This window comes from Acanthopagrus latus, chromosome 10 (genome assembly GCF_904848185.1).
Source record: "Acanthopagrus latus isolate v.2019 chromosome 10, fAcaLat1.1, whole genome shotgun sequence".
In the NCBI taxonomy this organism is placed as follows: Eukaryota; Metazoa; Chordata; class Actinopteri; order Spariformes; family Sparidae; genus Acanthopagrus; species Acanthopagrus latus.
This window is the reverse complement of record NC_051048.1, coordinates 12,261,805-12,276,869: the sequence shown is the minus strand read 5'-3', so window position 1 is coordinate 12,276,869 and position 15,065 is coordinate 12,261,805. Positions and strand designations below refer to the sequence as shown.

Below are 15,065 nucleotides of genomic sequence, written 5' to 3'. Positions count from 1 at the left end.
GTGCCCAAACCAAGCAGCTCCATCATAAAAGATTTGTCTGTTTCATATCCAAAAGCAACATCAGGTATTCTGTTTGGCGGGGTTTCAAGACAACACATCTTTACGGAGTGACATTTAAAAGAAACGCTAAAATGCCCACACCATAAATTGGCACTTTGCATCATTATTTCCAACCTTTCCGTTCGGTCTTCTGAGAATTACTGAGAAAGGAAACTGTTCCTGCTCACAGAACCAAAAACCGCTACATTTTCTCCTCAACACGCATTAAAACACAAGGAAATGCACTTTTCCCGCCACCTTCTTCAGGTGTCAGAGGTCAGAATCAGCTACAGAGACCAAAGCGCACATGATCATTGGCGATGCTGGCTGATGTGAGGGTTTAAACCCTACTCCCCCACTCACCACATGGGACACCCAGCCACTTTGAAGGGAGAGTGCCAAAGAAAGACATGAAACAAAGAGACAACATAAAGCAGAAATAACAGGTCTCTTACCTCTTTTTGGTTTAGGGAAGCTTTCGTGCAGGTGAAAGACTACTTTCTCCACAAAGTGCTGAATGTTGCTGTGCTCCGGTCCTCGGACAAACACCATCCAGTCATGGGTGAAGCCTTCCACAGTAGGTTTCTTTCTGACCTGGGCACGATGACCAAGTTCTAGTTTCACCTGAACAGCACCCTGTAAAATCAAATGACGTTGGGTTACCGCCCAATTTCAAGAAAAGTTTTTGAAAAAGAATATAAATTGAGACCAATAGATAATGTTAAAGTGTATACAAATAATATCTAACCCAACATTTCTCTACTGAACAGTTAAACACCTGAACTATATTGCCTTGTCTGCTTCATGGAGAACATCATGTAAAACTCCATTTAAAAAAAAAAAAAAGAAAGAAAGAAAGAAAGAAAGAAAGAAAGAAAGAAAGACTGGTTTTCTGCAATTTTACACACCTGCAGAACCTGATTTACGACTCTGACTATTAGCCTCAGTCTACAGGTAAAATTCAGAATAAACATCACTAATGAAATAGCCAGCATTCCCACTAACTTTGCACTATTTAAATGTTCTCTGACTTTGTTGTCTACCACTGATTAACATCACATGGCTGTGAAAAGACAATGTGAAGATAATAAGAAGGAAACGCCTTGTGAAAGTTTGATTTTCCTCTGATTTAAGTGCCACTTTATACAATGCGTGTAACAATTATGCCGAATTGTACGATGGACTGTAACCATTCTGAAATAGATTTAATGTACGCACTAGCGAACGTGTTCACTGTCGGTGAGCGGAAGAAATATTAAAACTGCCCCGATTTTGGGCTGAATTTTGCAGCACACTGTTAATTCAGCAGATAGCGGCACGTATCGGCTTTTAGCTAGCTGTGTCGCTTGAAAATCCTCGTTACGGAGTAAAAAAAAAAAAAAAAAAAAAAACAGCGACTCCTCCAGTGTCACAAAACAGCTAAATGTCCAAACAGAGACTTGATTAGACCGAACTGGCAGCAGATCCTCCGACTGGATACTCACCGAGTTGGCCATCCTTGAGGCCCCGCGTTACTGTTATTTCATGGAGAATTAGTTTTAAATGAGAGTAGAGGTGGGTACTGTGTGCCTATGACGGCGGACATGGTCTCTCCCGGACTGTAGTCAGACTCAAGACTTTCAAAGGCTCGCCGGCTGTCAATGACACGTATTAACATCGAGTAGTTCCACTTCGGACTTTCAAAATAAAACCCTGTGCTGCGTAACCTTTCACAGTGTACTGCAGGACACTATTAGAGCTGTTACTATTAGAGCAGCTATAATTATCAACTTATATATGTTAATAAGTTATGGCACTTCCATGGTCTGGCCCCATAGCTAGTATTATGTAAATAGCTCAAGAGTCCAAGTATGTCTTCCTGGAAAAATTTGACTAGGCATTACAAAGTTACTCCCAGAAATGTTTTATTTATTCAGTTATCTATTCAGTTGCCTAATTATTGTATTTCCTGACCTCCTAATGCTCTGCCAGGGTTCATACTTTAGTGACTGTATTTATTTGTTCCTTACTAGCCAAAAAGGGGTCGAATGGAAATCAATTTAAAAATTGACCATATCACACTCTGGCAACTTGGTGTCCAGGTGTGCATTTCCTTACATTCTAATCCATGACATAGAGAGCACCAAACCAACCCTGTACCTGTGTAATGCAACTGTAACAGCTGCTCTTTGTTGTACAAGCAATAAACACTAATTGCTTTCATATTTCTTTTTAAACAGTTGTTACTTTGCTACAGTCACTGAATACAACTGTATAAAAGAGACATGTATTGCTGGTTTGCATGTGCATACCCGCAGCAGTTGCTTATATCTCATTGCAAATATAAATGTCACATGTGGTATACAGCTAAAAAGATGAAATGTGTATATTCTTCATTGGCTGAACTATTGCCAAACTACTGACAAAATAAAGTAAATCTACATTCCCAGACAAACAAAATGATCAAATGTTACTCCTTTCGAATCTATCGTTGTCCTTTCTTTTATTTTGAAATTAAAAATACCCTATTTCCGCTACTTCTCCCGCTCAATTCTGCTACCTTAACGACGCCGAGAGGTGAAGCGCACGCGCAGCCTGGTGTACCCGCTGGGGCTGCAGACACAGCACGAGACGTAAAGAGCCAATGTGAGAAGAGCAGACATACGGACCTCCAATCAGGTGGCCGCGACCGTCCTGTAATTATGTTGCCTTCAAGTCCCAGGGGAAAACCGGCGAATGAAGCATGTAACAGTTTGTATGAAAAGCCAACTTTCAGATGCGACTAAATTGATTGAAATTACTTTTATGACAACAATACACAATTCACCTCTGACTTTCAATAGAACAATCTGAAAGTCAAAGTTATATGGGTTATTTTGAAACAAAGACTGTGTTTTCCATGGATGACACGCGAAATTATTGTTGATGGCTAGAATACTGTAGGGAAAAAAAAAGGTTCACTCTTCAGTTTTACCATTGGTTACTGGTCTGGGTACTTTATATTTTTTGCTTGTGTGTTGGCTTATCGTAATAGTAAATGGACCTCCTCAAATTGGGTATACAGCAACATGAATGATGAAATAATGCCAGTTGAGGAAAAACATAATCTGAAATCTGCATGTTTCCGTTATATGGAAGTCCATGATGTTATTATAAATATTTAAATGAATTTATTCAATCAAATTGAAGCTTACATTTTCAGCAGCACACACAAATATGCATCTTGTGATTGGATGAAAGAAGATTAAAACTTAAAATCCGAAGTGGTTTTTTTTTTTCATGTATGACAAGGTATTATATTCTCCCCCAAGTAAAAATTAATTGACAAATCGTTTTCCATGGCATATGATTTCAGTCTCCCTATTGTTCATTCTAATAGGGCCACTGACAGACTGCCATACATCCACATGTTTCAGTACGTGTAACAGCCCATACGAGTGAATTATTAACCGAGCTCTTCAGATATTGGGGAAAGGCAGTAGAGTGTGTGGGTGCATGCAAACGTGTTATTACAAGCTTCATCACTGAGTTGTAATTAACGTCTCGATTCTCACACTAAGGTCGTTTATAGCATGTAAAAGTGGTCAAAATGTATGGCGTTTGAGACAAGTCGGTCTCTATGACTTTTGGACCTCGATACTCGCCGTACTGACATGCTGGTTTGAAGGAGGCTGGATGAATGAGGTAAAGTTTGGCCAACAGCATTTTTTTACAGACTTGTATGAACTTTAAACTAAGAGTCTATTACATTTCTCAGCTTACTGTTGTAGGCAGTCCAGTCTTTCCCTTGTTATACTACGAGTGCACCGTCCTGTTGCATTAGCAACAGGACAGCATTAGCTTTTGTGTTGATAACTAGTGTAGCTTTCATTAGCCGGTTCTGCTAACTTCACTTGCTAGTTTGTTGGTTATATTTTATTGTTAGTATAACTTAATGACTAAGTGACTAATGTAGTAGCTGTCCACCAAAGGTTCCGGTTAGGGTTTGTAAGGGACTGGTTTGGTATGTGCGTCACGTAGACAGCATCAGGACCGCGACTGGCTAATAGGAAGGCGCCACAAGTAAACTTCATTGAAAAATCTATCAATTTAATTTTCGCTTTCATGTAAGTTAAAATATGTAATCCACAGGATGCTATGGAAAGTGTTGTCCGACGGAGCAGAAAGTATCCTTGAATACGGCATACATATAATCTACCAAACCGTATAGATTATAAAATTGGTTTAAAAACAAGAGTGACAACGATTTGCTGGCAAGATGCAATACGGTGGGCGACAGCAGCATCATCCTGTTAATATAGCACCTGCTGGACAAAATGACGTGGGTTAACTTGCTCTATACAGTGTAATGATTTATGTCGTGTGTTATTAAAGTAGCGTAAAACAGTCATGATAGTGACTGGAGTCATGCTCTGCCACGACAAGTCCAAATTTCCTTTAAGGTTTTGCATAGTTTATGTTTAGCTGTTAAGGCTATCTGTTGTGGTAGCACTATGACTTGCATGCTCATGGGCCCAAGTTAGAGATCCTGATGTTGCTTTGGGATATCAAATCTTTGATTTGTCCATATGCAGTACAACATCAGATTCAGTTCAGTTCAGATCACTTTGTCTACTGGTGAAACCAAACCCCTCATGAAATAACTTTTTACAATAAACAGAGTGAAGGCAGACTGGCCACTAGTTTATCAATTGCGATGTGTGTTGCTGTCTTGGACAGATTAAAAAAAGAGTAAAACATTGTAAAATGGATCAGCAAATCATTTTGCGGCCGTAAATGTACCTGCTGCTAGCCTAAGTGAAGTCTATGTATGGGAAACACTTCTCAGTACTCATGTAATAATGTAGTATGGACTACTGAGTAGTCATGGGTAGGAATGTAGACATGTTGACGGACATAGTGGCAGGTGTGATGAAAAAAGTATTAATGACACATAAGTTGAAAAAAAAAAATTAAAAATAAAAATAAAAACAGAAAGGTGACTTGTCCACTGATATTAAGAAAGTAGTCAATCACCTAATTTCAGTGCATTTACCAACATTTAATAAACCCTCATATACATGCAAATTTTGGTGTAAAAATGGTATATTGTACCAGCTCACTTGTGCGCTCAGTTCCGTGCATCTACGTTCTTGTGCCCTTGTGTTCGATTTACAAAAACAGGCCTGTTCAAAAAAAAACATTGCCCCACAGCTCTACTAGTGGTCAAAAGCTCCACAAGGTACCCTTAATTAATTTATGTAATTTAATAGGATTAAATAAGTTCTATTTATTTATTTTTTTTCAAATGAAAAAGTCACTTTACTGAAACTGCATCCGCTGGTTATTCGGCTGATTATTTCTGCGATTAATCAGTTGGTCTATGAATTGTCCAAAAATTGTGAAAAATGCTTGTCATAATTTCCTAGATAATTTCCTAGAGCCTAAAGTGACATCTTCACAGGGCTTCATGTTTTTCAACCAACAGTCCAAAACGTAGAGTCATTTAGCTGATAAAGTAAGGCTGCAAATTCTCACATTTAAGAAGCTGGAACTCAGGCTGTGTTTGTCATTTGTGCTTGACAAATGACTGAAACAATAAATACACAAACTCAAAACAGCTGCTGACAAAGTTTTTGTCTTTGTGTTGTCATGGCTTATGTCTGTTTTTGCTATTTGTCTACCATTGCTTGTGTGCTGTTTTGAATTCTGTGTGTTGGAGGGGCATCTTTTGATCCTCTCATCCTTTAGGCGGGGCATCTGGTATGTTTCTTGTTGTAATTGAATAATTGACGAAGATTTAGGCATCTTGTCATGTACATATCAGTTGCTTTATCTATGTTTCTCTATCATTAAGTCAGGATGTGTTGCCAAGTTGTGCAATAAAACTTTCTAAATGGTCAAAAATAGTCACTTTATTTATTTATTAACCAAAACCAGCAACCAGTTTTATCAGACCTTCCAACATGGCTGTGACAGAGAGAGAGATATTGTGTGTGTGTGTGTGTGTGTGTGTGTGTGTGTGTGTGTGTGTCATGCCACCTGAAAGGCCATCAAAAATCCCATGTGCCTGGCCGGCATGTGCACTTTGCAGCATTGAGTCTCACACAGTAAAGCCTCAGCGGTGTAATTTCTAAAGCACTGTTGGCTCAACACTGTTGGTGCATTGTCCTCTCTTCTATTGCTAATGCAGACCTAGCAGTACAGGCCAGCCTATATTGTTTTGCTGTAAGGTAAATATGCTGTAGAAACCACTGGAACAGTTTGCTGTGCAAACTTTCTACTTAGCTTTGGCTTAACCATTGACAGTTTTTAAATTAGACAGGACACCAGTTAATTCTTAATGATATGTATCACTCTAACACATGACTGAGTTGTTATTATTAGTTTCATTGAAAAATAAGCTTCTTCCTCCCATCACACTCTTCATACTGATAGCTCTTTTTAAAAAATACGAAGCTCAGATACACAAGTAGTGACATGGAACTATTTCACATTGTCCACAAACATCAATAAATAAGCTCTAGGCAAAGTTGAGTTTCTGTTTGGAGTATAGTTGTGGAGTAGCAGGTGCTGCTGACTTACCTGCTCATGTGGCCATGGAGCTGGTGAGAGCCAGTGTAGAGTGTATAGGAGCTCGGTGCTAGACTGTACAGCATAGCAGCCTGGCTTATCAGTTAGATAACAGCAGGGGGGTTGGGTTGGGTGTCTTTTTTGGGAGGGGGTGGCTTGGTTTAGGCTGCATCAGGCTCGTATTCCCTGTGTTTACAGTAATGCTAAACTAATATATTGGTTTACAGGTATTAACAGAAAAATGTTGGATTAAAAGGGACTTAAATGTAAACAGTGAGGACTAAAAACTTTTCTGTCCACTTTTTTATTTCCTGAATGTGTTGATTCTTCTTTTTAGATAATGGTCACTAATGTCTTTTTTCTTTTTGTTAGTTCTTGATAATTCATCATTGATTTGTCAGTGCAATTGTTCTGTCTGTAAAATGTCTGAAGATTGTAAAAACACTTCAAGATGATGTCCCCTGGATTTTTCACAATGTATCCAGTATCTATAAGAAATTATTAAACCAACAGGACCCAGAGATAAACAATTTACAATATCTTCACATTGTAAGCAGTAATTGTATGTAGTTTTTCTTTGTGAAATTACTTAAAGAGATGATATGTAGGATAGCTGCATTAAAATGTCTTGAAATGGCTACGCCTTTGTTGAGTAGTTAAATTTTCCCTAACTTTCCGACAGTCCTCAAATGACCACAAGTTTACTCATGTTAACCGTGTGTTTTATTGGCTGGCCTGTTGCGATGACTTTTGGGATAGAGGCAGAGAATGGGGAAGGTAGTCAGTGAAAAAGACTGCATATAATGTGAAAAAACTACAAAGTAGAAAATGTAAAGTCACATCAGCATTAATAGTTGTTTGATGGTTAATTTGCTTTGCGTTACTCTTAAGCAAGCAGTCTGTTTGGTTGAATCCAGCACCGACCCATCTAATCACACATATTATATTAAATGCAAATTTCAGGTAACCTTTCAACATTCAAGGTTCATTTATTTATTCATTAGAGTCTCACAGCCTGAGGAGAGAAGCTGCTCTGTACTCTGGTGTTACGGCAGCAGATACTTCTGTATCTGTTGTCAGATGGCAGCAAGGTGAACAGACCGTGGCTGGGGTGGCTGTTGTCTTTTTTGTTGTCTTTTGACGCTTACACATTTAAGCAACGAAACAGTTGTATGAATTCTATAGCCAGTCTTATTGAAAACCTGTTAGATGTTCCCATTTTAAACAGCAGCTGTGGTGTGCAGACCTCAGACAGCTGGTGGTCAGCACCTGTACAGCATATTGTCAGGCCTAATGAGACAACCTGAGATGGGAAACTTGTCTGCTTAGCAACCTGTGAGATGGTGGTGAGTGGGCTGGTATACTGATGACTTGTGAATAATTTAATGCAAAGTTATATCATGGCTGCAGGCCAATAATTTGATAACACATGGCAGGGATCAGCTTTCAAAGGGTCACCCTCTGAATACCTCCAAGCAGTGCTTCTCCAATTGAATGTTTGCTCCCTTAATGCTATGAAGCAACAGTTGGCAATGTCACTTAGCTTTTTTTTTTTCAAAGGCTGACTTACATTCTTGAGTTTAAAAGAAGCCACACTTTGTCCTGAAAAGGTTTCCTTTAATCGTGTTGTCTGACAAATCTTCAAATTCTTGGAAGTGAAACAACAGAAATGGTAACCCTAGCACTGTTTACTGTGAAGTTTTGTTAACTCCTAATGCAGTTTCCTTGTGCTCTCAGGCATGAGCGGCAGATCTGATGGAGGGTTTGAAGATACGTTTTGATTTCCCCAGCCCTGTCATACAAGCCCAGGTAAGCTACTGACTCATGGGTAAGACTAGATAGTGGTGTGGGAGTTCTTTCTCTGTCTTCTGGTCTCCACGCTAAATTTTAGTATTGTCAAGTCAAACTGGAATGAATGGACTGGCGTTATTATCACGAGAAATTATAAAAGCGCACGGGACTGAAAATGGGCGGAACCGATGTGCCTGCCGAGTCCCACCCGGGGCTTTTAAGAGGGCACACAGCACCGGAAGCAAGGAGCAACAGAAGATGGCTTGCTGTCACAAACTTGAGCAGTAGTAAGTCAAGACTGTGCCACGAATTGCCACTTAAGGCATACAGGACTGATGGTCTACAGCACCCGATTGGCAGCCGGTTTTTCACCTGCTAAAATACCAAACTGCTAAAATACCAAACAATCCAAATACCTTTTAAAGAAGTGGCTGAAGAAATGAAAATGGAACTGCCAAAATAAAAGGAGGGAAAATGGAAAAGAAGTTTGTGGTTATTGAGTGGAATCCAGTTCATCATCTCGGGGTGGACTAATCAGGTCCCTTTCAAGCGGGGAATCTGCACAAAAACATTAAAAGGCTTGACAAGTATCATACTATTTTTTGTTTCTGTTAAAAGCGCAACAAGCTGTTTTAAATTGGTTTTGAAACTCACTTTAATATTGATGCCTCTTTGACCAACATAAGTAAACCAGAAAATCCGAGAGAAAATTGGTTGTTTTTGTGTAGTTTTTATATAGTGTTTATAAATTAGTTATTCTCAATCCCTATTCTTAATGCTTGTTTTTTTTAATTCACCAATCACCATCCTCATATGGTAGTTGGTAATCATAAATAGCCACAAATAGATACAGTACCTCATATTCATATTCATGCATCTTGCAAACAGCTGTGTAGAATTTGAAAATAGTACTGAAACATACGTTGCATCTTTCTTCTGTCTCTCTTCAGGAATTAACTTGCTTGCAAATCAACATCTTTATGACAGGAGGCAATGGTGCTCATACTGCTTTTGTACACAGGGGTCGCCAGAATCAACATGAAATTAAATTTCCTCATAGCTGCTTTAAATTGATTAATTCATTCATTCATTCATTCATTCATTCATTCATTTGGTTAGAGTTTGTTGAAGGAGTTGGGGGGTTTGAAGCCTAGCCAGAAAATATAGTGTCCCAGGCAGCAGATCCCAGTTGATCGCAGTGATTAAGAAAAATGAAATAAAACTTTAACTGTGACTTGAAAGTTGGCTGTAGTTTGTCATCAGCATGGATTAAAAGTGACCATCTTTCAAACAAAAAACCTATCAAACATCATGTAAGGAAAAGTGCCTGTCTGTTCATTTGCATATAGAAGAAGATAGAAACAGTTTTGTCATGTTAGCCAGTGAGTGAGCTGGGATAGCAGTTCTAAAAATGGTGTTCACCTTTCAAACCTACAGAAGGTGAATGTTTGAAAGACATATTTTTAGTGGAGCATCATGTAAAGAATATGTAACATTTCAGCATAAAAACAGGTAATGTAAAGGTTTCCAACAATGTTCAAAACCAGAGAAAGTCACAAATTTTCTCAAGCTTAAGTTGTTTTTCATTTGGTTGCCTGGAGGTATGACTTCTGTGAGAGCAAGAACTACTTGCACGATGACACTACTTATTTCTTGTTTTGTTTTGATTGAGAGACCCCCAGATGCAGAAATTACACATTATATGTTAAAATGGCTCATAAAACAATACAAAAAACCTCTCAAAAACAGTGCCTGACTTTAATCAAGAACACACTGTACATGATGGCGTGCTTTTTGTTTTCCAGACAGTGAGAAATCTTGTTGCTGCCGTGCTAAAGGAGAAAGGACCAAATGGACAAATCACACAATCCTCTGTCCAGGTGAGCTGCGTATCAAAATAGGTTGTTTTTTTTTTTTTGTGGCATAAAGGGCTTCTTTACTCTGAAGTGTAAAGTGATTCCAATTTTAACCTGATGTTTGCGTATAACCCTAAACAGTAAGGGTGGGAGTTTTTTCAAGAAGTTAAAACTCCCATTAAAACTTCCTTTTAATGGTACCTTTTGTGCCAAATCTGGATTTAAACCATGACTTAAAACTATGTTTTGTTTCTATGTATCAGGGTCCAGCGTTGGAAGCTCTGTGGCAGCAGTGCTGCAGTGACCATGCTCTGGTGCGATCAGCATGCTGCGATGCCCTGGTGCTGCTGGTGGATCAAGGCCACGCAGACCTGAACTACGTCCTCAACAGTGTCCTCAACCTCCTTCCCTCTGCCAGGTACGGTACATGAAACACAACCAACTCAGATCTTATCTGAGTGATGGCATCGTCCCTGTAAACGCAGTGTGATGGACTTTTCAATTGTGCTCTATTTGGAATTGGGAAGTAAAATCTTATCACTTATTTAGGTTTTTGTTGATTGAAAATAAGAGTGCCAAAGTTGACTAAATACGACAAAATGTGGACTTTGAGTTGAGGACTAAGGCTTAATTAAACAGACAAAATGAAGGCAGGCAAAGCAGTACACGGTTACAGTTACTAGTGTACTTGGACTTACATGGAGCATGTACTGCAGGCAACTAAGCACCTCTGTGCAGAATCATAACTAAGCTTTTAGTAATAGGACACTGCCATATTGTCCTTGCCACCTCTGCTGACTTGCGTCCTTAATTCCTTTTACTGTATATCCTGACCATCAGAGACAGATCAAGTCCAGCTGCAAAGTGACCTTTTCTGTACAACATGATATGACTTTTTTAGAATCATCTTGTACAGAAAATGTTGAATTGGCATATTACATGACCATTTTTCATGGCTGTTTGGATGAAGAATGCATATAGAAGTTTTTTTTATATTGACATATCACAAACTTCCCCTCAGCTCTGTGGTGGTTTTGATTAACCCTTCCCTCACCTACCTGGTTTCCATCAGCAAGGCAGCTGTTTTCAGTGAAAGGCTCATAAACCCTTTGTAGACTACCTGCTCAGCAGACATAGTTAGAGACTAGCTGTTGATCATAACGGAGCATTCAGCAGCTAAAGAGCCACGTATTTCACTCAGATGGAGACCAAACGAAAGCTGGGACAACAATGAGTCCATATGAATGTTAATGCTGACCTGTGCCTGTAAATAAACCAAATACTGCTATCCATTTCACAATAATGACTTTTTATGATAATATACCAGGTTAACAGGTTAGAAATCATTAATAAATGAGATGGATGACACTGACAGGACAGCATTTAGTTTTTAATCAGTGGTTAAGCATATCAGTCAACTCGATCAGTTATTTTTCATAGTTCTTTTTCAGGCTCTCCTAGCAGTTGGAGAGAATACAGGATTCTTATGAAGAATGTTGTTTTAAAGTTAAAGCAATAGTTAAAACATCAGAAATGGTCACATTTACATTTGTTTGTTTGTAAAAGAAAGCCAAAGATATTTATCATGTTAATCAGTTAGCTTTAAAGTTGTAGGTAGACAGGCTAGCAGTTCGCCCTTGCTTCTGGTATTAATGTTAAGCTTGGCTAGCTCCATCCTGACTCCAACTCTGTACCTGGCAGGGATCAATGTATCTTCTTTGAGAAACTCATCAAAAAAAGCCAATTTCCCAAAGTAAAAAAAACATTCCTCTTTCATTGTGTTGTTTTGTTTCTTAACATTCTCTATGTGCTGTTTTTTGACTTGAACTGTGAACAGAAATGTCCAGGGGCTGATAAAGGTAATTGGACGGCTGCTACAGATGCAGGCAGATCAGAGAGACAGAGAAACACACTTCACCTGTCCATACTCTATCAGGTCAGTCCTCGTCATACACATGGTACATTAGCTTGTGCAGTGTCTGGTATAAAGCATATCTATTTCCTTCATCATTGTCTTTGACTGTTTTTATATTTGATCTATCATTATCACACACGTAGGTGCAAAGACGTAATTTTCACTTCTTCAGAGCTCTGCAGAGAATTGGCTGAGTGGTACGAACCGTAACTGGTAACTGATCTTAATGTGTACCGTCAGTGAACAGTTGGTGGGAGGAGACCCTTAATATGTGATATATATATATATATATATATATATATATATATATATATATATATATATATATATATGAACTCCACCTCATTTTTTGTACACATTATATCCGTTCAATTTACAGGATTGATAATACTAAATGTACCATCATAAGACTCAAGTGATCATCAAGGACTCTGTTCTTTCATCAAGAGCTCAGACAGAAATAACCGTTGACAAATATTATTATTTGAGACTGCAGTTTGGCTCCATATACCGTATGACATAAATAGCGACAAGCAGACAGAAACAAAAATGTTGTACCACAGTACTTAAAAAGGATAGTTAGTGTGTGGTCATTACATGTCACTTGGTCTACTTGCTTTTTACTGATGACTGCAAAAATACACAGCTTATTATACCTGTGCTTGAACGTCTTCTCACTCTATGATGTAACAGCGAAAATCACCATGGTTACCAGATGTAGACTACACATAAAGGACATAAACAACTTATTCATAAACTTTTCTGGCAAATACTCTCACCACTAGCTCACAGAGTGGCTATAGAAATAATAACTACATCCACAATCCCTGCAAACATGACTGCATCCAATATGTCACTCATACCAAAACATAACAAAGACCCAACCCAACCCCTCCCTATCAGACACAGTCAAATCTTCTTATCAGTACAGATCTAAAAATGATCACCAAAACAGCCAGTCCCCATTTAATTCACCCAGACCAAACAGACCTCATCAAAAACAGACCTGCTTCAGGTAATACCTGTATACTATTCAACGAACCTCAAACTTAAAACAGACAACATAACATTTTCACGAAAAAGAAACAAGCAACAGACTTTAAAAAAAAAGTGAATTACATCAAAAAATGACTGGTGTTTAGTAACAAGTGCTGTGTTTCCTGCACTGAATAACAACTCACTCTTTATGTTGACTAGTGGTTAGCTGATGTTTGCTAGCAAGCCACATTAATCACTGACTGCACCTGTTTGAATTTGAATCAATGAAAGAAGCTGCAATGTTTGTTCGCAGAATTCTGCCCATGGTAAAAACTACGTTTTCTGCTTTGAAAAAGGCTTATGATGGATTATTACCGACATTCGGGTCCCCTGTCTTTCAGTTTGGTTTAGATCAGCTATTTGATTCCTTACCACTGGTCTGATTGTCTGACTCCCCATGAAAACTTCTTTGGAGCAATTTCGTCATGTTAATTAAAAAAAAAGTGGTTACTACGAGAAATGTTAAAAGTATTGGAAATTAGATCAAACTTACCTGACTGTATTGTTGCTAAATGATGCTTTAACTTAAAGGTGCACAACGTGGCTCTGTCAAAAGATGGTTGAGTCTCATTTCCAGGTTGTCAATTACCGACGCTTTGGGTTGGTAGTTCAGACTGACCCCCCATCCCAAGCGTCAGTATTTGACTACCTGGGAATGAAACTCAAACTGCACCATCAGAACATATTCTTTTCATTCCAGACAGACACTGATTGGATGCTTTTGTTAAAAGAAAGGTCTTGATTTGATAATGTAGATGATACTGGCCTATTGGGGCTTGTTCCTTTGTGGTACAGGTCAGTCTGACTGGTTGAATATCCCCAGGCAGATAGTGTCTAGTATAGTGCTGTGCTCCTGCTGGAGCCTGGATGGAGCCCCGTCTTCCTCCTCCCCCTCCAGTCTTAGATCTGCACCTCTGCCAAGATCCTGGGGCCTCCTTAATCAGTTACAGCGGGTGATAAAAAGACTGTGCTGCTTTGTCTTTTTTCTTTTCCTTTTTCCTTCATGTTTCCCTTCCTCCCTCCTGCTCTCCGTGTTTCTCTCTCCACCTCTGACACCCTTTCCTCCTTTTTTTTCCCCTTGCTCCCTCTTAACCTCTCTTTCCCCACATCTCTAACCCTTCATTCTCCCTCTACTACAGTCTTCTCCTTATGCCATTGTCCTTTTCTTTCTCGTTCTGTCTTCATCTCTGTCTCTGCTGTCTGCTTCTGTCTGGCGGCCTGAACCTCCCTGGTGGGAAGATGAATGTGTTGATGGCAGCAGGGTGGCGCCGTTGGCCTGGAAGTCTGGCCCTCCATTGGTCGTTGGGCCTGGCACTGCTGGGTAACTGTAAATGCTGCGGGATTAATGGAGGATGCATACTGGTGCCCATTGTTGACCGTCTGCTCGCCGCTGCCCTGTGCAAGCTGCCACCGAGACTCTGAGCCACTTCAGCCCCCAGCAGGATCAGGGAAGGTTCAGTCCGCCACACCAGCTCATTTCTCATGTGCTGCTACTCTGGCTGTAGTAGTGAGGTCTGCCCTGACTGTCCCCTACAGGCTTTCCCACATAATCAATGTATATGGCCTGCCTGTTCAGGTACAATAAAATGTAATCCACACATTTATATTGAAACCCGTGTCAATGTTACAATGACATGTCGACTGATAATGCAATAGATATACAACCTATAGTCATTTTATTGAACCCATCTCTAACCATGTGTTTGCAACACGTCCTTTTACCTGATTGACTAGGAATGAATAGGCCGATTGGCAGCAACTCACCAAACAACATATATCAGCGTTCCCATGACAATATGACAGTGCAGTGTATCAACAACACCTGTATTTTCGTTTACAGTCACAGTTTGATTAGGCTAAGGTAAGAAAAATAGGCATAGGTGTTGGGTTCAGGT

General features: G+C 39.4%; 2 protein-coding genes across 4 annotated transcripts in view; one reads left to right on the top strand and one right to left on the bottom strand.

Annotated features, from left to right (window-relative positions):
- The window catches only part of mllt3 (MLLT3 super elongation complex subunit), a 52,004-nt gene extending 50,342 nt beyond the window's left edge, over positions 1-1,662 (bottom strand). For both annotated transcript variants that reach the window (XM_037112920.1, XM_037112922.1), the window contains exons 1-2: positions 1,524-1,662; positions 495-675 (exon numbers count right to left, since the gene is read on the bottom strand). In XM_037112920.1, the coding sequence (XP_036968815.1) occupies positions 495-675; positions 1,524-1,535 (193 nt within the window). In that variant the 5' untranslated portion in view covers positions 1,536-1,662. The remainder of the gene's footprint in view (positions 1-494; positions 676-1,523) is intronic.
- A 1,798-nt stretch (positions 1,663-3,460) lies between these two features.
- Positions 3,461-15,065, top strand: part of focad (focadhesin) — a 53,822-nt gene continuing 42,217 nt past the window's right edge. The window contains exons 1-5 of one of the 2 annotated variants that reach the window (XR_005077344.1): positions 3,461-3,702; positions 8,308-8,379; positions 10,167-10,241; positions 10,481-10,635; positions 12,055-12,153. Coding sequence is in view for 1 of the 2 variants with exons in the window: in XM_037112402.1 (XP_036968297.1) it covers positions 8,326-8,379; positions 10,167-10,241; positions 10,481-10,635; positions 12,055-12,153 (383 nt within the window). In the remaining variant the exon portion in view is untranslated. The remainder of the gene's footprint in view (positions 3,703-8,307; positions 8,380-10,166; positions 10,242-10,480; positions 10,636-12,054; positions 12,154-15,065) is intronic. The other variant, XM_037112402.1, reaches the window with a different exon arrangement.